Below are 26857 nucleotides of genomic sequence, written 5' to 3'. Positions count from 1 at the left end.
TAAATGGAGCAGAAAATCGCAAGGGACCTCGTCTCAAGCCGTGCTCTGCAATTTGTTCCGATAAAATCCTGATGAAGCGGTTGACGACAAACGCGGTGGCAACCTCAAATAAAACGGCTATCGAACGATCTGTGGCCGCTTGTTCCATCGGAGTCGGATACCGGAAAAGCTTCACAATCCGCGTCGCGTCGAAACCATCGAGTAAAACATCAATAGCCCGAAATCGACGGGCCCCCAATTCCGGAGCACGAGCAATAAAGCCTGTGTTACGGGCGAGAGAGTGGTGGTTGCACGGTGATCGATCCTTCGGCAGGTCGAGAGGGGTTGCTGTCTACAATTAGGCACCCTGTGGCACACGGTTAAGCCAGCAGAGCCGATTGGTCGAGAATGGCCACTCCTCTAGGCGTTTCCTGAAGCCGACCAGGACTAACCACGACGTGCACACCATCCACCAGCGGCAACGTGCTGACTCCAGCTAGTACGCACCCGAGTGGAGGCGCCTCAGTTCACGTAGCGACACCGTGTCGCACGCATCGACACGTACAATCTCACGCGTGCCAATAAAAAATCGCCTACACCTTCTCCAAACTCGTGTACAATCATTCGACTATTATTTATATATGATCTCTCCCGCTGGAAAAATTTGCGGCTAAGGGTTGCAATTGTTGGAGTATCAGTGAATCTGTTCCGATGCTCTCTGTGCATTTATCTGAATTTAGACGATGACGAAGGGACGAAGTTAGTTTCGGGTGATAGGTTGATGAGAAACCTTGGTTAGGAAAAGTGAAGTGTCCTGGACAGACGAAGATCGGGGACTGTTGTGAATATAGAAGTTCTGCCACCGGTGCGACGTCATCTAGGAAGCAGCTACGACTATGGTGGTACTGTAAGTATTTCAAGTGCTTTCTTTTTCTTTTAGTGTAAAGGGTAAATAGTACTAGGTAAATAAAGGGACAAGTTATATTATCGATAGTAATGAAAATAGGGATGATAGAGGATCCGTGTTATCGATATTGTATTCCGAAGGATCTATCATTTTCATCGCTCAACAACAGCCTGATATTCGATGTTCCTGAAGCATAGGAGGTCTCTAAAACTTTTTCCCGCTGCAAATTGAAAGAATCTAGCGCCTAACCGAAATTTAGGGAGGACTAGCGAAAGTCAGACTGAGCTTGTAACGATAATTCAAAAGCTCGGAGCAGGTGGCGACCATTTCAGCATCGATTTCTCTTCCTGGACGAGCAGCGAGATTTCCCTAGTATCTAATCAGTGGGCGTTCTGCGGGTTTCTCATTGGTGTGTGGGCGTTATCACGAGTTCCGATTGGCCGTTGGGTATTCTAGAGTTCTGTGGCGCACATACATGCGCACTTCGTAACGCCGTAAATCGAGTCCTGAAATCGTGCAAACCTAATAACGGTTGCCATTTGCCAATATTACAATGAGCGCTATTTTGCAGTTTCATAAATATACCATTTTAAATTTGCAACTTTCAATTTTCCACCATTCTACGAACTTATCCTTTCGACGTCTCTATCGCTTAAAATAATATTCAATCGCAAGATACGCTGCAATATTTTGTACTATAACAGCTACGTTAAGCTAAGCACGTTCTTCATCCTCTATGAAAATTATTTAAGTGAGACGATTACGCGATCAAATATAAAATTATTCAATCTTTGAAAAGGATGATCGAATCTCCGAACGTGTATCTTCTATTTGTGAAAGCCCGATTACAGATGCAGCTGTGGCTCGCTATTGATCACGGCCCAACACCTCGAAGACAGATTAAACGAATGTCCGCGCGTAAAACGATCTGCCTTTATCTCGAATCTGAAGAACGTCCTCTCCCTGTCCGCCGCGGTGAAGAACTCTTTGAACCCACTCCCTGTCTCCACTCTCTTCTCTCATCCACGCTCAACCAGCATCCTTTTATACGGTGGCGACCGAATGGAAGCTGACAGTTTACCAGGTATTAATTATGCTCGCCTGTCGAGGGTAACACTCTCTCTCGGGACCCCTTTCCACTTAACTCAAATTTTAAATTTAAATCACTTTTTGACTATTTTCCGCTTGGCAGCCTCGATAAGAGACTTAATTTCGATGATAGAACTTAGAAACTAGCTTTAAAAATTCAACTTTAAAATTTGTCGTCTCTTTAAAACAAACATTTTCAAAACAAAGAGCGTAAACATAACGCAGTACGAGAGAGAAACGTGAGTCACTAACTCAACAAGAATTACACGCACGTAGGTCGGGCCTTTCGATTTTATTATATCGGAAGTATTATAGAAAGACAAACTACTGTGTCATAATGACGAATACAAATTGCTCAGTGATTCGTGACAACTGCATCATCGTGATTTATTTTTTGTTCCATTTTTATTTTTCCTTTTTCACTTTTATTTCTTTCGCGGACAACCGCGAAGCGTCTGTCACGACGACGGGGCGCGAGAAATCGGGAAGAATGAAATAGCGGCCGGGCGGGGGGGACGAAGAAAAGAAAGGTGGCTCGATAAAACTCGATGAACCTCAATGAAACGCGATAGAACCAAACAAAACCGGTCCAGCTGGATTTTTGTAAGTCAGGTTTTTTGCCGATTCCCCCGTGCTCTCTTCCAGAGTAAATCGAGAGGAAGAAGATACGAAATAAAAGGAGGAAAAGGTAGAGACGAAACGACGCGAGGGAATTCGAGCGTTTAGATGCTCCAAAAGAGAAACGCGTGGGGGACTGGCATTGTGCTCCTGAAAAACTATTCCATGCCAATTACCTGACGCGTGATTAATCTTCCTTTATTTATCAATCAGTTTGCCGCCGCTTCGAATTCGGTATTCTTTTGAGAATCTTATGAAGCTTCGTTTCACGCTTTAACCGCGCTACGATGAGTCAATTAGGATAAATGAAAAATCCAGAAGAAAAGTAATAGCGTAATCAGAAACGTAACATTTTTTCAGACAGATACGATTAGTACAACATCTTGAGAGATTGTTTCTATCGAAACAAATTAAAGTTCCAATATACAGGTATCATCCTTAAAAGATTAGAATTACAAGTGTGGTTTTCAAAGAGAACACTGAAGGCGTTATTTATCTCGTTATTGGCAAAAATACGCTTGTGCCACTTCTCCACTGAGATCCTCAATTTCATCTACATTTTAACTTCATTCGCTGATTCTCTATTTACTCGAACTGAAATGTAGGCAAATTCTGACATAGAAGATGTAAAGAAAGGAAATTTATGAGCATACGAATTTCAAGCGTGCGGTGCAGGAGTTAAACTTTTCCCGTTAGTAACGGAATACGCGCGTAGTATGTACTTCTCTACTATGTAATAATCTGAGTAAATATTCTACGCTCTACCTACGCGATGTCTTCGCAAATGTAACTGCGCGAACTGAAGGAAAGATCGAAGCTTCTTAGGTCGTTGCCTATCGTGTCGTCTATTTTCAAACTTACAAGCAATCAGAGTTCAAAGTCCTCATAAGCTATACACATAACGCAACGGTTCATTCGAATGAATATATCTATAACATATCTAATACACATTTGACATCTTCAAATAAGTGCATACCTAACGTTAGTAAACTTTTTTAAGAAATTCGCACTCTATAATCTATCCACTTTTCTCGTAAACCACCCTACGCGTCTCGTAAACCTAAAACCACAATGAAGAAAGAAACTTCACAGTTCGCTACACGGGTTTGTGGCAAGGCCGGAATCGAAGTCGGCGAAGAAGCCGCGAGAGAATTAACTCGTTTAGACGTAATCTCGGGGGACGATCCCCAGCGAGGCGCGAGACTAGTCTCGCGGTCCATCGAGGGGAAGAGAAATCTCGGCTTTCGTCGCGGCGAGACTCGCGTGATATTTTAGTGGACTCGCGGTATCAGTCTTAATATCTGAAATTCTGAAGGCGCCCATACCGACCGGAACGAGGATATAGTCTCTTCTCTTTTTCTTCTTTCTTTCTTTTTTCTTTTATTTTCTCGTCTTCTGTGGAAGAAAGAAAGAAAGGGTGAAGAGAGAAGGGCCCGCGGCGGCCGCGAGTGTGTGCATCGCTGACACCAGCTCGAGGCCTCTTCGAACCGCGGGACAATCTCCTCGCAGCATCGTCCGCCGATGTATCATCTTACGCCGGTGCTAAAGGCGATGACTTTATCACCGATCCGGGCAATCATTCACCTAGGCCGGCTCACTCTTCGTTTCCCCCTCGAGCGTTCTCCTTCTCCTCTGCCTCTTGTCTCGTGTCCTTTCTCGCTTTTCTCACAGGACACGAGGCGCGTCCACGTAACGTACTGGCGAACGCTTTGCGTGCCGGGCCTGCCTTCCTCGACTTCTCTTTGCCCAAGCTTGGATAACGGATCGGCCGGTCAGGCGAAATGCTCGCGTGAAATTATCGCCTCGAATTCGCGCCCGTTCGAATCCGACGGTGCAACGAGGTAGCCGTTTACTCCGCGAATTAAACTCTCCATTGCCGTACAGATTCTTCGCTGTTGCCTTCGATCTTTCTTGTTTTGGCGAGGAGGATCTCGCGATCGGTCGCGGTTTTACGCTTCGATGTTGTGGTCTGCCCTGGTGCCTCCGTGACCACTGCGGGGTGGTTTTTGTCAGGACAAAGCAGCATTATTTGGCGAACATATCGAGGATAGAGAGACTTTGTTGCTGGCGATGGAGTGGAATTATTATGTCTGTGGTGGATCTTCGATTCGAGAGATGGAAGACGATATTGGTTCTTTTACGCCAATAGTGCGGACGTGCGAGTCGGTACATTGCAGGAATTGAACGTAAAGCAAGTACATGATTGTAGAAGTATCGTGTCAAGATTCTAGTACAGCCACTATACAGCGGGTCTTTATGAATTATTGAGAAATTTAAACGTGTAACAATATCCAGAATGTATATAACATGTGAAACACATACAAATTACGTTATAGGTAACGTAATGCTTCGAACAGTTAGAGAATCGCTTCCGTATTGCTTTTTAAATTTCAATTTTTATTTTTCTAAAGTTTTCTAACGATAAGGTCAAGGATTAAAAATACTACGAAATTGTCGACAAGATGATTTTACAGCAGAATGATTACTAAAATCGATCAGAGAAGATGTGCATCCTAACGGCGAGTTTGCTGCAGTCCAAAATTGAAATCTGATCGAGATCCATCGTAGAGCTTTCACGATGCTTTGAAGCGTGGACCCACGTGAGGCGCGAGCAAACTTCGTCGAGAGTAGGTGTTCGAAGATCGTAAACGTCCGTGTACGAACTCGACTCGATAAAACCCACGGAAACTGTATGCACGCAGCTAACGCGTAACCTGTACGCTGTACAAATATCGTAGGAGGCGTGCGAGGACCTTCTCGAGTGGCCCCTTGAACTCGATCATACGAGATCGAGAGTCGAGGAATATAGATTTTCATCACTCCATATACCTTCGAGAACTCTATAATTCAGCGAGCTTTCCAGATTCCAATTGATAACTTACAATTACAATTGCAAGCCACGATATATACATATATATGTAGTATGCAAACAGTGTCCATGTGAACGATTTAGATTTTTCATATTTATCGTAGCAGGAAGTATATCATTTGGTTGCAGCATATAATTTCTATGAAAGGGTAAAGATTCTTCTTTGGATATTTTTCAGTATTCTTCAACCAAAGAGCTGAAATCGAGCGTGAAAATTTGGTGTACGTATAACTTTCACAAGCTTGTAAATTTAATGAATTTTCCTAACTTTTGGTGAACTGGCGCTTAGTCAATGTGAGAGACACGTTGAAGTCACATCTCAATAAAGCGAGGCGCACCGGCTTGTTCACAGTTCCGTTTGTAACTTTAGATAGCAGGTTATCCTGGTAGAACGTAGGCGAGCAAAGCGTCTTCTATGGTTGTCTTCATGGTCAATGACACCTGACCGCCGATATTTATAACATTGTTGTACGAGCGACGCCTATTTCGCGTCAAATCGAAACCTTCTGCTTTCCCTCGAAACGCACGATAATTTACGCTTGAGCATCCCCGAACCAACCTGCGCGGATATACCGCGCGATAAACCGATCGGGTCCAATAAGCGTTACCTGCGACATTCTTCGTCTTTGAAAATGCACAAGTACGAAGACGAAGGGACACGAACGAATACTGAAAAGAAATTCCTGAATTCCCTCGTAAGTTGAATAAAGATCATCCAAAACACGTGTAAAGTGTTTAGTTGGTATCGTTCAATCGTATAAAAGCAAATCTGCTCAAATTACGTGATTTCTGATTTTATAAATATTGTGAATATTATATGTAATACAAGTTTCGAGACACTCTGGAAATGTTCGAAATCGCTCAAGCGTAGAGAAACATTTAAAGTATCCTTCGTAAAGAATTGATACTTTATATAACTAACTCGAAGCCAGAAAAGAGAACACGAGGAACATAAGCTTATCGCGTGACCTATCGTGACAAGTGACGGCTTGCAGATCGTTTTCGTGCAGCTTAATGTCGACGCAGATCATAACCGTGCACTTTAATGTCAACGAGAGAAAGGCAGAAGCTGTTGTTGCGTGACGTGACACCAGCTAATACTTATGCGAGAATTTATGCAGAAACGTTGATCGCTTTCTTCGCTAGTTAGGTTTCTACGCTAACGATTACGCAGAACGTTCCGACAGCTCTTTAATTTCGTAACAGTACGTCATATCGCGAATCTAAAGAAACAATCATTATTCGCTGGGAAAAGTATAAAAAATGTGAAACACTATCAATTTACAAAAGATCCTTAACCTGTCTCCTATTCGACGTAATTCACTTCTCAATTTCATTCACGATCAATCGTGATTATTCGACGCAACTAATGGCTGAACATCTTAGCCCTCAGCGATTTATCACAATTTATACAATTTTCAAAAATATGAACAAAGTATGTAAAAAAGGCGGACACGATCGTGAACGTCTGTTTAACCGAGATTCACTGATCATAAAGATGAGAGGGTTGAAGAAAATGGCTAGTTAAAGGAACGAACAATTCGTACGTATGCGCAATGCGACGAGGATCGATCTTTTTCTTCGCGATCGAGAATCGCTCGCGACGGATATAAGGATTCCGGAAAGCCAGTGAACGTGCTCCTTGTCAGGCCACCCACGGGCTCCCATAAGTATGGCGCGAGCTACGGCCAGCTACGTGCCATAAATCGGGATTTTATCTCGAAGCTGCCGGTCTCTTGCTACGCCGGCGATTGCGTAATCCTAAATTGGACCTCGAGTTCGATGCAACGAAATTCGGGTTCCAAAGGACCTCAAGGTCGACCTCGTTTCTACAAAGGGAGATCATTTTCTCGTGCTCGATACATCGGTTCTTTCAATAGTACTACGCCAGTACCATAACGACGATAATTTATACTAATCTATGCAATATGGAATTGCATTTTTTGCGTAGGAGTCGCGTTGGGTCGCCGACGATGTCAGCGACTGTTGCCGGCAACCAGCAACAGCAACATCCTCATCAAGAGTGGGACATCAACGACTCGAATGTACCAAAGGTAACTATTTTGTATCTTTAATCATCAAAACTCATTATTCTGTTAAGGATATTTAAACGTTTTACCGCGCGCAATACATTATTCATTCGGGTAATTCCCGTTCAGTGTCTCGGGAATGTCCAAAGGCTTGGGAATTTCGATGATCATATCTCTCAATTTCCTCAATTTCGTAACAAATACAGTCACTAAACGTTAGATGATGTATCAGGTATACAATACGATATGGCATACAGTAGGATTCAGTCTTCCAGAGAATCGATGCAAAACAAATGAATAATTAAAGCTATAAGAATTTCAAATTATGGAACGAACGAATTATAGGTATACATATATTTATATTAGGTTGTCCGAAAAGTTTCTTTCGTTTTATAAGGAAATAATAAACGCACAAAACGTTTGTTGTTTTATATTAGTTTATTGAATTATGCACGAACGTAATAATAGAAATATAACGAAATGGGTCATGCCCAATTCAATAAAATAATATAAAACAAAAATTGTTGTTCATCTATTATCGCCTTATGAAACGAAAGACACTTTCCGGACAACCTAATATCTCTAGCCTGTTGAAACAATATTTCGATATGTTTCGAATTAATTGTAGGTAGTAGAATACGATCCCTGGTGCGAATGGGCTGACGGTCACGTAAGAAGGGTCTATGGACCTGAATGTGAAGAAGCGAGAAGACACGCGTCTGGATGGGCGATGAGAAATACGAACAATCACAACGTGAGCATCTTGAAAAAATCCTGCCTTGGTGTTTTGATCTGTTCGCAAGAATGCATACTACCTGGCGGTGGAAGGGTTCACCTTCGACCGGCGATTTGTGACAAGGTAAGGAAACCGAGATCATTGGAAGGCAATCTTTGGAAGAGAAATATTCTTTTTCTAATGATTCACGATATATATTTCTTTCTCTTTTATTAATCGCTCAACCTGTCTAATTACTAAACCGTTAAAGAATAATTAAAAAATATTTAATATTCATTATCAACTTGAAGATAATTTATACTCGTTCGATATTTTAGGATAAACGATTACATCATTGAGAAGATGTATTACGAAACCCTTAAAACACGAAAACACCTGGCCAACAGATTTAATATAATTTACATTAAAGAAACAAAGTACTTAATATCATCAAGCTTAGGTTAATTTGTATTCATACAATATTTGAGAATAAATGACTAAAATAGCGAAGATCAGTGAGAAGATTTACATATTACAAAATCCTTAAGTAATCAAGATATTTAATATCTTTGACCAAGTTTAAACTAATTTAGATTCATTTGATAATAGAGGGTGAATGCTTTACAATACACGAAAATAAAAATAAATTTTTAGGCGAGAAAAAAGCAACAAGGAAAGCCATGCCCGAACAGACAATGCACGGGTCGGTTGGAGATACTTTCGTGCCGTGGCCATTGCGGTTATCCAGTGACGCATTTCTGGCGGCATACCGAGCACGCGATATTTTTCCAAGCCAAAGGACAACACGACCATCCGCGACCGGAAGCGAAATCTACGTCCGAAGCGAGGCGAAGCGTGGGTGCTGGCAGAAGGGTGCGCGGATTGGCGGTTCTTCTGGCGAACGAGGCTGCTTTAGGGTCTAAAGTATATTTAAGAATAATTTATTTACCGATTTTATTTACGAATATTATTTTATTGAATGAAATTATAATTCGCAAATACCATTTTATTATGAATATATTTTATTTATCAAAATTTCGATCTGATCAAAATTTCTCGATATTTCAAATACCGAGGCTAATCGTGACAATTAAATGAAATATTAAGTGGTACAAATAAATAGTAGAATCATTATATGCCTGAAGAAGTATAATGCTCCAATTCATGGAAACGATACTTGCCATTCCAAAAAACTTGAATTGTAAATTTGATTCGGGTCAGGGAAAACCTTTCCTTCGAACGCACATCGACCATTGCGCAAATTTTATCTGAACATTTCACGTTGTGCAATGTACGACATAATAATAGAAAATATTCTGTGAGAATTTCTAGTAATCGAAACTTGGAAGACTTCTTGATGTTTCTAACGGATAATATGTAGGAAATACATAAAAGCGGTATAATGTTTCTTAAGAGTATCTCTAATCCACGTCTTAACTTTGCTCAGTCGTAATTTCTCTAATTTCCGGGACCATTGGTCTTTCAATTACAATATCGGGTAATACCCAGACTTTGACCGGAAAGAGTTAATATTTCACACTATTCCGATCTCTATCGTATTCAAATCGACGCCATTTTTATCAACGAACGACAATCTGTACGTTAGTATACACATATACATACATACATATATATATATCATTGCAGTAATGCAATACATTAAAATCGATGTTTCCCGCGATTCGTCACTGAATTTCATATTTTCACATAACTAAGAAACGCTTCTCTCAAATATCGTGACCATAGTGAACTCTACTCGGAACATGGAATATAGATACCAATATATATCGATAAAAATACGTTCGGAATATTCGAACGCTCAAACAAATGAATGGTTAGTTATATATAACAGACTTACCGAGACAGGTAGCTGGGACAAATAACCGATTAGAATAATGTAAAGATAGGCTGATCCTCTCCTTCTTTCGACTTATTTGATGCGAGTAACGTATAAATTCTTGTGTTTTTTTCAGTTAATGTCACTACGGGGTACGAAAAGACCAAACTCGGAAGCGATCGAACCGCCAAGAACAACACAACCACCACCACTGATACCGGATAAAGGTTAACAACCGTATTATTTCAAAATACTGTTATCACACTCGTTCCGCGTTACGTTAGACACTTCGTTAATGGATTTGCGTGACTGTTTCGAGGAGATCCGATCAAAAAATTCACCTTTCAAACCAATTTCGCGAAGCAGCGTGGAACGTTTGCCGCAATCGCTTTCGCGCCAATAGTAACTTCTTTTTCCGCTAGGCGGCGCCACGTCCCATAATATTGCGCTCGTAAATTTAAATTGCAAATTCGGAGGCTATTTTTTAAACATCAGGGTACGCTTGCTTTTACGCTTTTTATGACAACAGAAACTTTTCATTTATGAGCAGATACAATTATAATATCAATATCATTGTTCGAGCAGAGAAAGATCCATAAGACGAGCATTCTATGTATAAATATGCTAATTATATATTTATGAAACTAGAATTAATTATTTTTCCACTGTTTTTCTTCTTCTCAGTGAGTACAATGTATCTCTTTCTAGAAAAACATTGTTTTTCGATACGATTTCAAATATCGCTACTTAACAAATAGAATTAAAAAGTTTTGCATAATTTTATAGTTATAAGTCGCAGCGTACATTTACCATAGACCTATAAACCCTACATTTTACAAACATCTACATTTTTATTCCTGCGAAACGATAATATTCTCTTTTCTTTCAGGATATTCCTGTTCCTGTCCTCCATTTGAATGCATGTGTGGTCTACAAACCAACGTCTCGGCTTATCAACAGTCTCATCATCATCAGACAACTATGTATCCTCAACAAACAGCCTCGAACGACACCCCCTACTGGCTCCAAGACACCGTGCCAGCCCAAGAGAACGCTCTCGGGTACAATCTTTCCAATCAGATACCCCAAGAAGCCACTTACCCCGACTTTCCTCCGTTTACCGGAGAACTGCTCCAACCAGAAGAGATCTTCCAGCTGGATCAGCCCCTAAGACCAGAATTTAACATGAATTCTCAAGAAGTAGCCAGATCACCACCCACTTTACTAGATCTTGGAAGTGGTACCATTAAATACGAGTTGAAACAGCATCAGGATCAAGCTTATTGGAATCAGTTTCTCAGCGAAGATTCCAGCAGTAGTCATTTGAGCATGCCTCAAGACGACAGGCTTCAATTTCCTGGTTTTGAGACAGATAAAGACTCCAATGGTTTCTGCGTCAAGAGACCCGTAAACCATTTCATCTCCAACAAGGAAATGAGTCAGAATCATCACCTGAGCAATCCACTAAACTTTCAAGATTACCAACGACAGCATAATCACAAGAATTTCGTGGATGGAACGGTGAAGAACGATCAAGAGAGCAATTATTGGACTCAAAACCACCAGGATGACCGTCTCAATTTTCCTGGATTCGATCCTCAGAAAGAAGAGGATTTGTTACCTTCTAGAAGAAACCTAAACTGTTTTCCCAAAGAAAATTGTCAACCAGGACTAATGGACAGGGGGAATTATAACGTTTATCCAAAAAAGGAAAATGGAATGGTTGACCCTGTTCGTCCTAGTCGCAGCCCCATGGAGAATAAACATTACTCTTACGATGGTTATAGTCATATGTTCGAGCAATCAGATGCGAAGAATCAATTAACCAGTCGACCAAATCAAAACGCGAATCGAATGGTCGTGGATGAAAGGCTGCAGAACAATTACGGTCGTGAGACGAATCCAGATTCGACTGAAAGATTGTTTCCTGATTCGAATGGTATGGAGGAAGCTATGCCAACGCAAAACAGTCCAGAACCTTTCTTTTATCCCAGTAATGATCGTTGCCATTACACTTGCGAGGTACTTGACACGCGGCTACCTCAAATGACCATGAATCCTACAGTTACACAATCGAGTATAAATAACTATGGTGATGTTAGTGAATTGGATTTACCTCCCTTCGTCGATTACACGCTCGTAGGAATGCTGTGCTCCACGGAAGAAGACACGTCGAACTTACTACCTGGCTGCCCACAGAACTCGCAGAGCTACGTTCCCCATCATTAGATCCTCCCGACCACCATCTTCATTTGTATTATAAATACGAAGTATATGATAGTTGCAGCTTGAACACGCGAGTGTCGTGCAGTTTTGTTTTCCATCCCTCGTCGAGTTCTTCATCCTGTCGATATTATAAGGTTGATTTTGCGATTCTGAGAGATCAAACTCGACGAAAACATTGTAACTCTAACGAGACAAAGATCTTCTTACGTTGAACTAGAATTTCGAATTGTTATTTAACTGAAGGAAATAAAGAAATTTTTGTTAACAGGAGACTCTTGGTTTAGAAAAGGACACACCTTGCCGTCCCCTTTTCGATTCATCTTTCCACGTAAAGCTGTCCCATTCCCCATTCTACCGTGTCTACTGTACACCATATATAAGTACTAATTCTACTGTCGTTTTAACACGTTGACTACCACGCCTGTTTTCAAAAAAATCTCCGTCAGGCCACGCGTGCAGCAGTACCAAGCGTTCTCTGCTCGGTGCTCCCATCGATATTTTCATAATGCGAGTCGCTCATCTGGTGATCTTACCTCTCGTTTCTTTTGTTTCCATTCCTTCGCATTTGTTTCTCATTTCTCCACTTTTTACAAAATCAGTTTGAATCTTGGCCAAGCAACGAACGGTATAACTTAAAATCTCTGCCCTAATTCGTTACAATGTCGAAAAGAAAAATTGAAAACTTATTTCTTAGTAAGTCAGATAGCAGTGAAAAAGAAAGCTTTTACGAGGCTTGTGATTTCGGAAGAAGCATTAGACGCGCATGCAAATAAAAGACGTCGAATGGACCGAACAAAGGCACAAAAGAATTTGAAGAAAACAACAACTTATTGACCAAATTGTCCCGAACAACCTCAGCTATGTATAGAATGCTTTAAAGTTTTACATGCTAAATAATTTTTTTTAATAAATCATTTTCGTATTACTTTTATAACAATTCAGCAGTTTTATTATTATTTTCAAATACCTACGACGGTCCTTCGCAAGTAGTCAAATACGAATACGGGTGTCGTGGCAATCAACGTGTTAAATGATTTTGGAAGGTTGTAGGGTTCAAAGCACTCGAGTCGAAGTAGCTTGGAAAAAAGTCACGTGATTTATTCGTAATTTATTTTATTCGTAACAGTTACTCTCACGATCACAATTGTATGTATATTATGTAATATTATCATATACCTATTTTGCGTTACACTTTCTCGATTACATGCGCGATATTCGTTTTTCTTTTTGCTATCCACCTTTTTTTTTCATCCCTTTTGAAACAAATGCTGATACCATCTCCTCGATGTTCGAATCGTCTAATCTGTTTATTTCCTATTTCGCGTTGTTTTTCCACAAGCGGCGAGCACAAGGGAGACGAGAAACGAAACGGGTGCGAATCCGGTCACGTGCATCGTCGAACGATCAACGAAATCGATCGCCTATTCTATCCTTCGTCTATCTCCCATTTTTTGTTCGTTTCACTCTCGTCGAACTTAACTATCGAAGAAAAGAGTGTTGCAGCGATTAATCTAAACGGATCGCTCACGTTCATGTTTGCAAAGCGTACTACCGTGGCTCAGCATTGACAAAGATTTGAGAAGAAAACGCAGATATCAAACAGGAAGGCTCGTTTGATCGTTCGATCGCGAAATTCACGTTCGCGGATCTCGTTGATTGGTTCATCTGATATAGTGGTTCGGTGATCGCGCGAATTATGCCACAACTCAGATCTAAGTGGTTAAACGCTACGACGGATGATGTGCCATTATCTCCCGGAAAAATCGCTAAATCTCGCAGGAAAGTATATTGAATCGTCAAGATGTAATTTACTTTTACAAAGAGCGTCGACAAATGGTTTACGTATCGTTCTCGCGTAAATGAAATATTTTTTCTTTGTATAATCTAAAAAAGAAAAGAAAAGAAAAAAAGACAGAAGAAAGGATATCGACGCTGCCGTCGAAAGAAGCAAAACCTACAACAAATCACGTCACACGACATAGTCTAAAGCTCGTCCTTCTTCGTCGTCTCTACGTGTTTCGTAATTTTAGTTTTTATTTTTTTGTCCTTTCTCTTTTTTCGTATTTTTTTCATCTTTTTTTCTCGTAAACATTCCTTTTTGTACGTGAATTACGATTATCTCTCACACAGAGTGTAAAAACGTTTCTAAGCGTATAAATTTTGGTCAGTAAAAAAAAGAATATTCTATAATATCGAATTACATTTTTTCCTATACACATCACACGTAAAACAAACTCTATCGATACTACGTTTACATAATTTTTCTTATTAATTCTTTTTTTGTCGTTCTTTTTTTACTTTTTTCTCTCGCTCACACAGACACGCTCACTCATTCTTCTTTTTTTAGGCGTCTAGGTAAAAAAAGGGAGAGGGGGGGATTTGTCGTCAAACAACGTTCGTTTCGCACGTCAGAGAATCGCTAGAAAAATAAAAACGCGACTCTATCCTTCATGAGTAATCCTCCTTTCTCTCTCCTCTCCAAATATCTGTCGACATTTTTTTCTGCTTCCGATCTATCCTCTCTCCACCCCAGTTCGACCTCATTCTCATCGATTTAATTTTAAATCTCGCATCATTACAAAATTCTTCTGAGATGTGGCTCCAACAAGTTCTTCGCACCCATCGTGGAACGCGGTTTTGCACGCACGGGGTTCTTTAGAAAATACTTTCACGCGTTCGTCTCATCTCTTCTCGCGTCTGGATCCTCGTGCGTCCGCTCGCGAGAGACCAGATCCAGTTCCTCAGGTTTTCTCCGCCGATCTCGTCAAAATGGACAATAAAAAAAGAAAGCAAAGAGCTCCCTCAAACACGAAAAACGTGAAAATTCTTGCTCTGTTCTGTACTGTGTTCGTTCGTATAATATACATTCGTAATTTTTCGATTTTTCCGCTATCGTAGAAAAACCATTTGACGAACAACACAGGTAGAACGTTGCAGGCACGTCGATTTGGTATTCGTGTAAGTGTACGTCACCCTGGATGAACGAGCATATTGAAAAATCCGATTTATACACGGTCGATTTATACACGAAGCTTCGATCGTGATTAGTTTTCTTGCGTTGACGAGATCTTTGAAAACCACGCGTCGAAACAACAGTTAATAATCTCTTTAACTACTAAAAGCTGTCGTTTACGAGGTAATTACGTTCTCGAATCGTAGAGAAGCATCTGAAATTATTTCTTGTCGTTCAATGAAAACGAAAACGAAAACTAACCGTGTCATTCGTATTTAGAATGTTCGGTTTTGATTTTTATTTGCATCTAATCGCGCAGACCAACTCTCAACGCACAAGCTGCCCGATCACCACGTAGATTCGAGCGTTTCCAAAGCAAGGAAGGGAAAGAAACACCGCTTGCCGGAATTCCAAAGTAAATCAGGGTAAAGCTTCATCCGAGCAGATTAGGATTTAGATTAGAATTGTTTGATAATGTAATCCCGCAAAGAGTCTCTTATCACGATTGCTTCATAATCTTCTAGCGTACTTTAAGATGTATGTATTAAACGACTCGAGACAAAATTCTATTCTTTTGTCTCTCAATGATGTAGAAGAAAACTTCGCGATCGTCGAATCGATAAGAAAATTAAAAATAGAAGCTGAACGATTGCAAAGTTTCCTATAATCGTTAGAGACGCCATTAATTAAGAATTTGATAAAAAATGCAATTCTTTGTTACTTCCTTAAGTATATAAATCGGAGCATTCTTCGTTTCACATCTTTTTTGGTCAATAAACCAAATATCGACATCTTAAAATTAACCTTCGAGATCTGTATAAGCGCTTCATAAATACGAGTCAATTTCTAAATTCTTAATCCTGTTCCATTTTAAGTCGAGTCGCTTAATAATCCAAAATGTAGAAGCAAATCGTGAGTACAATCGTCGCGTTATTCTACTATAAAAACTAGCTCAAAGTATTATGTCGGAGCATAAGCTGGCGCGTCGTGTGACCGTCTCACAACGTTACAGCTAAATGCTCGTCTAACACCGCTCGAGCTTTCAGAGTGCAGCGTGCAAGCAAACATTACGTTTAAAGTCGATCGATTATGTGTGCTCTTTACGAAACAGTGCTTTCTCGTCGTCTTACCGTGAGTTTACCTTCGCGGAGGTGTAACGGAAACAGGGACTGTGCGGAGAGCGTGCTCTACGTGTGCTCTTTGACTTCTCTTCGAGGCTCTTCGATCGAGAAGAGAACCGGACGAATAGAAACCGTGGACATGTAAACTTTCGTGCTGCACGAGGAAAAAGAATTTCATGGTTCTTACGAATATCTTTACAAGTCTCGAATATCGTTCACTTCACAACGTATCAACTCCAATAATCTACCGTTCGCTAAAATTATTGGATCTAATTAGATAAAATTATTGAATTATTCTATCGAAGCGTTTCTCTACTATGACCTAAGCATTTACACAGAACGTCCGTTTAATCTATACATCTAGTGATCTACATTTTGATTCGAAGATTCGAAGAAATCTTGGTAACAAATTAGGAACACACGTCCCAGAATGTAAGAACGACAAGGAGACTTAATATCGTTTCTAGGCACAGAGTGCTGGTTGTGAGAACTAGAAACCCGAGATCGCGCCAGAAATTCAAATTTTCTCGTGCACGATGTGTCTGCTCGCGAATTGATACGACAATGGAATGTCGATCGCCATGGAAGCAGGACGATCGCGCGGTTTCCGCAGAGAAAGTGTACCTACGAATAACAAAGGGAATGGAAAGAACCGGCGAGGCCAGGTTCCGTGTTGAATTCGTGCTAAATCTGTGCATGCGTGCGCGCGCGCATGTGTATGCGAATTCCTCTTCCCATATTTCTTTTATTCTTCTCTTTTCTTTTTTGTTTTACGTTTTCCTTGATTTTCGACCGACGAAAAGAAAGAGGAATCGTTCGAAACGAGCTACATCAGCTACACGTCAGAAGCGGGGTGCGTGGTTCTCTCGACAAGCTCGAGCTACACAACTTAACGAACGAATTTTTGTTCTACCTCGTCTTCGTTTATCTTACTTATCAGCATCGTGCGTGTTGGCGGGCCACCTCGTACGCCGGTGGCTTCGCTCGAACACGAAAAAATTAAGGCCGACGAGCGAACAAGCACGTCGTTGAATTCCGCCTGACGAATCAGGTACGCTGTGTGCATGTGTGCCTACGTATACGGTTTCTCAGTTCGTGATTTCGGCAGAGGAAAAATATACAGAAAGAGAGAGGAAGAGAGAAATGAAAATAAAAATAGATACGGAGAAACAAAAGAGAGGCGTAAAAAAATGTACTTACACGGACCGTCTCTTTTTGTTTTTTGGAAGTGGACGACGTCGTTCGAATTTATCGTAACCGTCCGCCCCGAGGGATTTTAAGATTTCATTATCGACTATAAATAGAATTGTAAACGTCGAGCTTAACGATCACAGCTATTGTACGATACTATGAGTGTCTAGAAATTGTCGCGGAGGAAAAAAACGATAGTATTAATATTAATAATAATAATAATCAATAATGATAATAATAGTAGAAGTTAGATAAACGATACACAATAGATAATTAAAGGATCCTACGAGCAATTTGTCATAAGGAAGCTAAATGTAGGTTTCTCTCGTAGTACGCCCTTTTTCTCTCGATCGTAATTCGATTGAACCTCGAACTTTTCCACATTGAACAATAGAAAAAAATATATATATACTATATATGTTTCGTGTATGTATATATGTAACGTGTATGTACGTGTTTATGCGATTTATGTATGCATATATATGCACATATATATATACACATATATATGTATATATATGCGTTTAGATATATATATATTTATATAATCTATAAAATTCATCCTACGAAGAGTTTTGCCTCGCACCGGTTTTATCCACGGAGCTAGAAAAAATCTAATCTTCTTTCATCGGTAAACTTCCGTCGTTACCTTCAAAGTAAAGATACATATATATCTGTGAGTATCATGTGATTTCCACTTCTATGCTTCACACAGCGAATTTTCTGCCGCTGGTGGGAGCATTTAAACTGGTGATTCGAAGAAAGATAAATCGACCACGAGGCACCTAAAACAAAATTCATTTCAGAAAGAAAGGCTGTGGTCGACGAGAGGGGAGAGTATACTCGCCTACAGTATCTGCTCCACCTCTCTCTATAATATATTTTGTTCTAAATTAAACAGACTTTCTAATATGTTAAAGACGTGTCTCGATAATTGAACGGCACACGGTTATTTCACTTTACAAAATCTTAGACTTCAGCTTAGGACCTACGCGCGCGCGCGCGCGCGTGTGAGTGTGAGTGTGTGTGTATTTTATATGAATGCGTTATACTTCTCATACACGAATATTGCACGCTTCGATACACGATAAATTGTGTACACGCGTTTATGTATATTATATATTATATATCATATATATAATATATAGTAGTTTGCATATACAAAGCATTCGTAATTTTTTGTTATACCTCCTCTTGCCTCTATCTTAATTATATATTTTTTTTTCTTTGTTTTCGCTTGTTTCTTTGCAAAACTTATTCTACTACGACTTTTTTTGTTCACCTCCTCGTCATTTTGCTGTCACTCAGTGCAAAGATAAGAATAGTAGTAGTAGCAGTAATAGTAATAGTAGTAATAGTAATAGTAGTAAGTAGTAGTAATAGTAATAGTAGTAGTGATAGTAATAATTGTTTAAATTGTTTGAATCGCAGAACGAAGAAATTTCGCTTCTACATCCAAAATTAAGAAGAAAAAAACACAAGAAATTCTCTCTTCTGCACTTGCGCACATGTAACTTTTAACAGTCACACTTATCGAATTACAAGTAAAAGATCGTTTGGTAGCGTTTAGTTATTCGTAGTAATAATTATATATCTGCGTTTACTCGTGATTTTCTCTTACGTTCTCTCTCTCTCACACACACATACACTCCCTCTCACTTCATTCTCACGCCAGGTCTCATGTGAAAAAAAGAAACGAGAGAGGAATACAATCATTACGTTTCACAGCTAACCACAGCATTCGGCAATTTGTTTCACTCGTTTAAAAATTACTTGTATCACAATGAAACGCCAGCGCATCCTTTTGTCTCTGATCCCTATTTGTAAGTGATACCCAATTCTAGGTATCCATACCCCTCTTTCGATCATCCAAACCTTTCTTCCAGCTAGTGAACTTTCAAGGATGAGTGTCGTAAAGTTCTGGCAGGTTTTGGCCTTGATCCGAGGATTTCCGGATGGTTGCGAACGTGTATACTAAGGATCCGCGTGTCGGATGAACTGCACGTGCAAGGCCACAAGTGTTCATCCCCGCGACACGGATCCGCGGTCACAGGGCTTATCAAATTGGCGGAGAATCGATGGATTCCTCTCAACTCGTCGCTCGATTACTCTTCTTGAACGCTCGCTAACATAGCTGCACTATCACCAACAGGCTTCACAGCTTTTACTCGATAGAACTTGGTGCCACGTGGAACGCGATACCGGTTATCGATCTGAAACATCGACAGCATTAAACTTGAGTACACATCACCAATTACAAAATATCTTATATTTAAACAACGAACGAGAAAAATAATCTCACCTTTATAGCATGACAGTACTCCTTGGAGGCAACTTCGACGATGCTCTGAGTATTTTTCAACGACTCGTCAGGATTCCAGACCAAATCCAAGGCAGCAAGGGATTTTGGGTCGAGGAAATGAAGCGTCGTCGATTCCTGATAAAACGTATACGTTCTGTGCGTCTCATCCCAGAACACCAATACGTTATCCCCTGGATCGCAGCTAGTCACGGTGATATGGCCTAATTCTGCCAGCTTCGCGGCGGTTGTGTCTATTTTCTTTTTAATGTGCGTGAAGCACGTGATGCAGCCACACGAACGTTGTGGTTTCGGACTGGTTGTTGCGTCCTGAGACGAACTCGAATCGGAAACGACCGCCACAGAATCGTTCATGTCTTTCTCGCGACTTCCTGACGAAGGCAACGTATCTGGGGCAGTGAAGCTTCTAGATCGTTCCTTCACCAACTCGATCTCCAGCCGAACCTTATCCGCTTCCAAGGTCTCGACTTTCGTCTCGGCCGTCTCTTTGCTCTCGCGAAGCGTTTGCAGCTCTGCGTTCATTCTCTTGTTTTCGTTTTCGAGGATTTCGAGCCTTCTGGATAGACAACTTGGATCGTCGCTCGCTTCCAATCGTACCTTCTTCGATTCAGATACTTCCACTTCGTCTTTCTCCGTTTCCAAGCTTTTTGTTTCCTCCTCTAGACTGCTCTGGCTCATTTCCAGTTGTTCCTCGCTATGTTCTTTATGTAAGCCAGCCTCGACCAGAACGTTCTTGAAGTTCTCCGAATCTTTCAAACGCCTAATCGTGCTCTTGTAACGCTTGCACTCCTCCGTTAATGCAATTTCTCGTCTCCTATACATCTCCATTGTTCTATCCTTCTCCTCTATCGCTTGCGTGGCCAATCGTAGATCGTGAACCAGCTTCACCATCCGCTCATCCTCAATACTTCGTATCGGCCCAGAATTCTCTGGCTTCATGTCTTTCGTCGATTGAGCTAACGCGTGACTAGTGAGCTCAATGAAATCTGGTCTCTGAAAAGAAAGCAACAAAATATTGCAAATTTTTGGGAATTTATGGAAAAATTTGAAATTGAATTTAAAAGTGCAAAAATGCACATAATGCGTATAAGCAAAAATATTATAGAAATATTTTTCCATAAAAATATGGATTTTCATAAATATCCACAATCTATTTAGAATCTACTACACATACCTCGATCTTCTCGAGGCTGCTATCACTCGGACTGCTTTCCATGGTTGACGCAGTCATCAGCTTGAAACGGCTTCTGATGGATTGTAGTTCGTTCTTATATTCCATTTGTAGCTTTTCGGTTGTTTCTTTCACCATCCTTTGCTGTTCGCTGCGCGCGTGTTTCAAACTTTCCTCCAGCTCTTGGATTCGTTTCTGGCTTTGCGCTACCGAATTCGTCAAGGACGCTATTTCTATAAACCTTTCATCGTTCGCCTTCTTAACGGCCGCCTCTTTGTCGGCGCGAGCCTGCTCCAAGGTTTCTTCGAGCTGTTGATGCAGATGCGTTTGCAGATTTCTCATTTCCGTTTGTTCGTTCTCCAGTTTCTGACGCATGGTGGATATTAGACGCTCGTGTTCAGCCAACTCGGTTTCTTTTTCCACGAGATTTCGTTTTAACGTGCATATCTCTTCCTCCCGATTCTGCATTAGCTTCTTCACGTCTGCCATCTCGAGCTCGTGGTCTACAGTGAGCTCTTGCTCGCGTTCTCGAAGACGACGATCACACTCGCGCGAATACAACGATAAAGCCTCGCGAACCTGTTCGGTCATCTTAGAGAAACCAGCTTGCTCCTCGTTGGTTCGATCCCTCAGAACAGCCAGCTCCTGGCGGACAGCCCTCAATGCCTCGTACACCACCGCCTTCATCGTCTTCAAGATCGAACTAAGCCTTTCCACTTCCTCGCGCGTGTTGCCAAGATTCTCCTGAAATGTCGACCGTCAGACACATATCGATAAGTATCGGTGAAGGATCGTTTCCTTCCGTGCTAAACTCGACTAAAGACGTCGAAAACAACTATTCATGACCAAATCGTAAAATCGCAGGCGTGATAATAGAATTAATGTTGTTAGCAGAGGAAAAAACAGAAGGAAAAAAGTAGTTTGATAAATAAGAAATCCCAAAGGTGTTGAGTATGTAACGATGATGAGAGCGACAGTAGCATGGGTATAGCGGTCCGGTCGAAACGATCTCGAACGAAGTCGTCGGGATGTATTCTGAAAAGCGAACTCATGACTTGAGTAATATCTCAAGGAACGTACTTCGAGGGTCATAGGATCGGGAGAATCGAGTGCGACGGCAGCTAATCCTGTAAAAAAATTAAAACACACGCACTCACACGATAACGACACGCGGCTGGCTAATAAGTACGGAAAAAGTAACACGAAGATGCAAGCACTTTGAAAAGAGCAGATCGTACGACTTGTCAGAAAATGACGACAAGCAAAAAACACATACCTACACGATTTTGAAAATTACTTTGCATTATAGTCAGCGCTAATAGCTTACTGGGCAGCGAATATAAAGACAATGACAACGAAAGTACCTAGAAATCACAGAAAGGGAAAATTAAGTGGATATAAAAATTTAGATAAGCGACCAACGTCGAATAGAGGGTTCTCAAATGTACGAAAAGAGGTGTTACAGATACGAGGAGATGGCGTAGAAAATGATACACATAGACACAGAGAACCAATAAAACAAGAAACACACGAACCAGAATAGAGATACTAAATGTCGTGTATGTATATAAGCAAACAAGTATACCATATATATATGTATATATATATATTCATAAACTGTGGAGAAGGAAGAGGACTTGGAACGGAAAAGATATGTATTAGCGGTAATGGAACGTTTACGGCTACGACTACAAGGTCCGTTAGCGAGCTGTAAGTCGTCCAGTACCTGGAGAAGGGAAACGATAGCCTGATGCTGGCCGTCGATGGGATGCTCGCTGAGACTGCTCGGCAGAGATTCGTCCATGTAAAATTCAGTACCCATGAAGTCAGTAGCGCATACTCCAATGGAGGGGCTGCTACCACCACTACCGGATAGCTGCTGGCATTGCTGCTGCTGACCGTCGCACATCACGGACCGTGACAAGGAAGAAGGAGGATTAGGACTGAGGGAGTTCGGCTCCTCGGCCATCGTCGTCGATGGCGTTTCGTGATATTTAGGAAGACCGTTCGCAGTAGCGCAATGAAGCAGACAGCTGCTCGATTCGCCGTTCTCGGCACACTCGGTTAACGGACTCAGCTGAGCTGGACGCTCGCTGACGGACAGACTGGGAAAATGGAAGGATCCAGGCTCGCTCGAGGAAGATGACCGGTTCGTCAGGTCCGCGACTTTCGAATTAAGCGGGGATACGTTAGTTGAGGTCGAGGAAGCGGGGGACACGCTTCGCGAGGCACCAACCTCCAATTGCTTCTGACGCATTTGTTTCGCGCCATCGTACGACTCCGGCTTAGAGTCCGTGGCACCCTGCCCGATCTTCTCGAACTCCTCCGTGTCCGTCTCCGATTCGAAACCACCCCTAAAATCGTACAAATATACAATTACTCTATGATGTTTTAAAAATTCTCTACTTCTGATAAGAATGGTGGTTACCTGTCGAACAACATCGGAGCTCTCGTTCGTTCCTGTTCCTTGGTAGCTGCATCGACGCGCATGGAAGTGCTATCTTTTTCTTTGTTGCCATCGGTGCTTGCCTCGGTGAGACTCTTCGACAGGAAGAACTGCGTAATGCTGTTCAGATCTGGCGACGAGATAGTGAGCGCCAGTTCGGGTAGCTGCGATCTAAGAGATTCCATATCCTCTGCTGTCAACTGCAACGCGTACAATCGTGTTAGAACTGTTTGCCTTTGCTCAATATTAAACACGAATAATAGATATCCTAAATAAATACCTTTGGCAGTCCGTTATCAAAAACAGACGGAGCTTGCGTGGCGAAAGGTGGCGGCGTATCCTCAAGGCCAGGGAATAGGGTATTCAAGAAGTGGCCATCGAATTTACTTTGGAATTCTCTTCTACGAGCCAGTTCCTCGCTATGAACAGTCAACAACTGGCACGCCAGATTACTAGCCCAAACAAGGAAAGCTTGCGAGAAGGTTCGTCTTCGAACTACTTCGGCCACAGCGTTCATGTACATATGTGGCGCTAGATGGATTTGCTGAAGCACCTCGAGATGCCTTCTCAAACGTTTCAGGCTTTCGTGGTACATTACCAGCTTGCCATCCACCTCCATCATCTTATTCTCCACGTACATAATCCACTTGAGCCGATGATAGATGTTCACCGACAGTTCTTCCTTCGCTTTGGTGCACCTACGCCTAATGTCGCGCAATTTGTTGTGATTCTGCAGCATCACAAGCAGTTGGCGCCTGTGCGAAGTGCATAGATCAGGAAGTACACTGGCATCGCCCAAGTTGTTCGCTCGGCTCTGATTTTGAAGAAAACCCTGAGCAAGTTCTCCCTGCTCGTGGACCAGTTTCTTGGTTTGCGCCATCAGCTGTTCCAACGCAAACAGTCTTTCGCCAAGACCCTTGATCTCCTTCATATCCTGCTTGTTCGCGCTATCAATGGCCGCGTTCACTTCAGCCTTCAACGCCTCCATCACTCTCTCGTCGAACTGTTCCAAACCCCTCGAACACTGTTCCGCCACCTGCTCCAGACTACTTTGATTGTCTTTCGCCGAGATCCATCTAAGCAAGCTGAGAACCTCCTCCCTGCCATCAGAGTCCTTCTCCGATTGATTTGGCTGATCGTCCGGACTCAACAGACCTTCGGCCTGAGCTCTTAACGCTGGTAGGATCGGAATCTGCGCCAATGTGCCCAGGTCAGCGTTGAAGCTGCAAGAAAGAGATTTAAGTTTGCGAATATAAATTTATGAAGTTTAGAGAATGGAAACGTTCAATGACAGCAAATGATAACTAAAATTATCGATATAAGGTATTAAAAAATGTTATGACGCGAAATTCACTTTCCTTCCTATCTGTAACAACGCGATGTTACGAGCCTAAAATCATGTATCAGTCACTGCTTTTCTTAGCTCTATTCGCCTTCTTTTACACGCAAGTTAAGTCTCTTTAAAGACTGAACGACTTTTGAACATGTAATAAATATAATAATGAGCCCTTAGCCGTTTAAAGACAGTTACAACGTGTAACGAGGTCTTAAAACTTCTAAAAAACTTATGTTCTTAGCCACTTTTGTGACAATTTCTCCGAACTCATGATCAAAATATACGACGCTAATGTTCTGATTTCGTACGAGTCCAATAATCAGATTGTTACATTTGTCTTACAACTCGGTATAACATGGTATACAATACGTGATTTGCTACAAGTTTCTCCATCTTTAATATGATTTGATAGTTAACGATGAGACAACTTTAATGGCTAGTAATGACCTATTAAATTCGAAGTTTGATATGTGCCCATCTAATACATAGTATGCAGACGGCAAATACGAATGACCGATTTAACAATTACTTAATTGCTAGTGTTTATAGTATTGCTAGGACTGTTACGTTTCGTTGATCACGTTGACTGTTATTTTACTACCAGTATCCCAATTATGTTCGTTTCCTTGAAACTCACGTCTTCCTTAATGTCACGCGACACTACACGCTCTCCACACACGATTCCTTGGAACGTAACAATGTATCGAACGTGTGATTAACGTCATTATAAAAAAAAAAAAGACTAACCAACTATCACATTTGCAATTCGAACGTGAACCATAAATATACGCGTATGTGTGTATATATATACATATTTTACGGGAAGCGAAGCGAACTCGGGACCTCGACAACTTATGTCACGACGTGATTACAGTCACGACGTGATTATGCAAATTGGATGATATCGTTAACTCTAATTGAACGTTGCGCTTGATCTTAATTATTTATTGTCCTCAAAACTTAAATGCTATGCACCCGAAACTTCAACTTATCCACCTTTTAATAGAAAAATACTTAAATATGTATCCACTTCCAAATCTTGTTGTAAATTAAATTCTCAACTTGCTTACACTACCGTATTACCAGATACCTGCTTACATCTTACAAGATGTAATTTAATTACACAATTACAGATAAAAGAAACTGCAATAATTTTATTCTCATATTATATAGAAATATATACATATAATATAAATATAAATATAAATTATAAATATATATATTTCTATACAATATGAGAATAAAATTATTGCAGTTTCTTTTATCTGTAATTATATGTATAGAAGTCTACAAAGTATAAAAAGCATTTATGGCCGATAATATTCATATAACCAAAACCCTCATAAAAGAAGACTAAAGAGAAAACGCCCTATTGACCACACTGAAGAAATAAAATAGACAAACTCGAAGATGGTATCCCGCTGGGCGTAGCCATCCACATGTTAATTAGCAATAAAGTTAGAAAACTTTCCGAGTGTCCAGCTGGCCAAATTGTGAAATGCAAATTAAATAAAATATATATATATATATATATATGTTACGTCGCGCGGGAGCCCTCGCTACCTAGCAGCCAACGATCAACCTACAGCCATCCCGATTCTCAATAGACCCAATGACCCACCATAAAGACATTAACTTTTAGCTTCATTGTTTCCACACATGTTTGCCAGTCAAATTGCATGTCTGGAGAATTCTCTAATTCTAGAAATATTTTCAGTTTATGGCTGGGTCTTGGAAAAGTCCTTGAGTTTATTAGCCGCTCTTAAGAATCACGGAGAAAGCAGACAGTCACCAAATGGGAAAAGCTAATACATATCCATCGGAAAAGGCTGTTTCTTTCGTCAGGAGCAAAGTCCACCCCGCTCTACGTTGGTGGGAGACTTCTGCATATCCTGTTCATCAGAATGGGTCATAACCAATCAGCATCGCGGATCGTTACTCTCACTTCCTGGACGAAAAGTGTGAACAACGAATCCGCGTTCATCGGTCAAAGGGCACACCCACACCAAGCTTTCCTCCGAGACACCTTAAGGGCAGTCCAGCACTCTA

At 41.1% G+C, this 26857-nt stretch overlaps 3 protein-coding genes across 5 annotated transcripts in view; 1 reads left to right on the top strand and 2 right to left on the bottom strand.

Moving 5' to 3' along the window:
- The window catches only part of LOC122572370 (meiotic recombination protein W68), a 48866-nt gene extending 38625 nt beyond the window's left edge, over positions 1 to 10241 (bottom strand). Inside the window, exon 1 of the mRNA XM_043737253.1 lies at positions 10066 to 10241. The gene's annotated coding sequence lies outside the window, so the exon portion shown is untranslated. The remainder of the gene's footprint in view (positions 1 to 10065) is intronic.
- Positions 876 to 12540, top strand: LOC122573228. Its single transcript, XM_043739319.1, has 6 exons — positions 876 to 886; positions 7414 to 7516; positions 8121 to 8351; positions 8862 to 9131; positions 10181 to 10271; positions 10934 to 12540. The coding sequence occupies exons 1-6, from the start codon at positions 876 to 878 to the stop codon at positions 12271 to 12273; spliced, it is 2046 nt and encodes a 681-aa protein (XP_043595254.1). The 3' UTR covers positions 12274 to 12540.
- An 803-nt stretch (positions 12541 to 13343) lies between these two features.
- Positions 13344 to 26857, bottom strand: part of LOC122572503 (RB1-inducible coiled-coil protein 1) — a 54109-nt gene continuing 40595 nt past the window's right edge. For 2 of the 3 annotated variants that reach the window (XM_043737501.1, XM_043737502.1), the window contains 6 exons: positions 23753 to 24695; positions 23455 to 23672; positions 23263 to 23380; positions 21030 to 21770; positions 19838 to 20848; positions 13344 to 19748 (listed from right to left, as the gene is read on the bottom strand). In XM_043737501.1, the coding sequence (XP_043593436.1) occupies positions 19641 to 19748; positions 19838 to 20848; positions 21030 to 21770; positions 23263 to 23380; positions 23455 to 23672; positions 23753 to 24695 (3139 nt within the window). In that variant the 3' untranslated portion in view covers positions 13344 to 19640. Of the gene's footprint in view, positions 19749 to 19837; positions 20849 to 21029; positions 21771 to 22752; positions 23381 to 23454; positions 23673 to 23752; positions 24696 to 26857 lie in introns of all 3 variants that reach the window. The other variant, XM_043737500.1, reaches the window with a different exon arrangement.

This window comes from Bombus pyrosoma, linkage group LG11 (genome assembly GCF_014825855.1).
Source record: "Bombus pyrosoma isolate SC7728 linkage group LG11, ASM1482585v1, whole genome shotgun sequence".
NCBI classification, from domain to species: domain Eukaryota; kingdom Metazoa; phylum Arthropoda; class Insecta; order Hymenoptera; family Apidae; genus Bombus; species Bombus pyrosoma.
The sequence above is the reverse complement of the archived record's forward strand: the minus strand, read 5'-3'. Positions and strand labels throughout refer to the sequence as shown.